Source organism: Calidris pugnax, unplaced genomic scaffold (genome assembly GCF_001431845.1).
Source record: "Calidris pugnax isolate Ruff unplaced genomic scaffold, ASM143184v1 C14819946, whole genome shotgun sequence".
Taxonomy (NCBI): domain Eukaryota; kingdom Metazoa; phylum Chordata; class Aves; order Charadriiformes; family Scolopacidae; genus Calidris; species Calidris pugnax.
Window position 1 is genome coordinate 1 of NW_015094036.1, and position 1,628 is coordinate 1,628.

Sequence of the window (1,628 nt, forward strand, 5' to 3'; positions counted from 1 at the left end):
TGTATCTCATTCTGCAGCTCCGGGCGAGGAAAAGGCCCTGTGCTACTTTTACAGGTGGCACCTCCTGAAAAGCATCACCTGAAAAAAACAAAAAACAACCAAATACCACCCCCAGCCCCACTTTTCTTAAGGATAAAAACCACAGTATCTTTTATAAAAAAATTTATTGGACTCCGTAGTGCTACGGGCAGCTCTCGGAAAGAGAGATAAATAAGTCTCATTGCAGTTTCCTGCTCTTCTTGACCCCGGCGCGGATGCCCGAGTGCTCCCCGGAGTATCTCTCCAGCTCCCGCCGCACTTCCCGCACCTGGCCCTTGCGGCGGATCTTGGCTCGTCGGAACTTCTCCCGGTGCTTCACCCTGGGGTTGCGATCGATCTTCTTCCTTCTGGGCGTGAGGCCTTTGTTCTTGATCATCTGGTAGGTCACACCTCTCTTCTTACCGGGGTCCTCGCCTTCCAACGCTGCTTCTTCTTCTTCTTCAAGCCCCTCGTGGTCTTCATTTCTCTTCCTCTTGAGTTTCAATTTCTCCTCCATCACCTTATAATATTTCAAGGCAGCTTCTTCATCCAGGTCCGACTCATCCGAGGGTTCCTCAGCCGCCCCCCGGCCGTTGGCGAGCGCAGGAGCCCGTTTGGCCTTCTTCTTCTTAACCTCCAGCGGGAGGAAGACGGCGAACTTCTTCTCTTTCCTCAACTTGTCCTCCTTCTTGTCATAGTAGCTTTTCAAGAGGACGCGGACCTGCGGGGAGAGCTTCTGATCGATGATGGCCAGGTCGTTGATGAGATTTCGGTAAGCCACCAGGCGCTCGATGACGGGGTGGCTGTGCACAGCCATCCTCTTGGCCTTCAAAAGCAAGTAGAAGCTGATGTTGGCGCAGTAGCTGAGGTAGAGCTGGTACTTGGTCTGCAGGTACCGACTGCCTTTCCCCTGTGGGATGGTCCCGTTGCGGACCATTTGGAGCAGCGGGTGCAGCTCGTCCTTCAGCTCCATGAGCTTGACTTCAAAGTCCTCAATCAGCTGCAGGAGCTCGGGGGACTCCTGCTTCAGGAGCTTCAGCTGCTCCTTCTTGGGAAGGGCCTGCAAATCCTTGTCAATCTTCTGCCCCTTGCTATCTTGGGTTTTCCGCTGCTCGGCCAGGTAGCCCTGGATCATATCCAGCCCGTAATCGTCCTCCCCCAAGCCTTGCACCAACCTCCTCTGGATGACTTGAGCCTCCTGCTCCTCTTCCTCCTCCTCAGCATCGATTTCTTGCTGCTTGCGCTTGCCCTTGGCCTGGGCGTCGCTCCCGTAGTCCGTGTCGTAGTAGAGCTGCTTGCGCTGGCCCCAGGAGAGCTCGTGGGGCAGCTTGGTGTCCTCACGGCGCTCCTCCAAGTCGCTTTCCATGGAGAGGTCCTCATCTTCATCCTCAACCTCATCATATTCCTCCTCTTCTACGCCTTCTCCACCCTCCTCCTCGCCTTCTCCATCCTCCTGCTCTTCACCTTCTACATCCTCCTCCTCTTCACCTTCTACATCCTCCTCGCCATCCTCCTCCTCCTCACCATTATCCTCTTCAGCGCTGTGGTCTATGAAAAGATGTACCCCCTGTTTCTCCTCCTCCTCTTCCTCTTCTTCCTCATCCTCCTCC

The 1,628-nt window shown here is 54.9% G+C and overlaps 1 protein-coding gene across 1 annotated transcript; it reads right to left on the reverse strand.

Moving 5' to 3' along the window:
• Nucleotides 1-145: 145 nt before the first annotated feature.
• UTP3 (UTP3, small subunit (SSU) processome component, homolog (S. cerevisiae)) lies at nucleotides 146-1,624 on the reverse strand (the record flags this gene model as incomplete). Its single annotated transcript, XM_014962868.1, has 1 exon — nucleotides 146-1,624. A coding segment is annotated over one exon (1,407 nt), but the record flags the coding sequence as incomplete, so codon positions are not given.
• Between the last annotated feature and the right edge of the window lie 4 nt (nucleotides 1,625-1,628).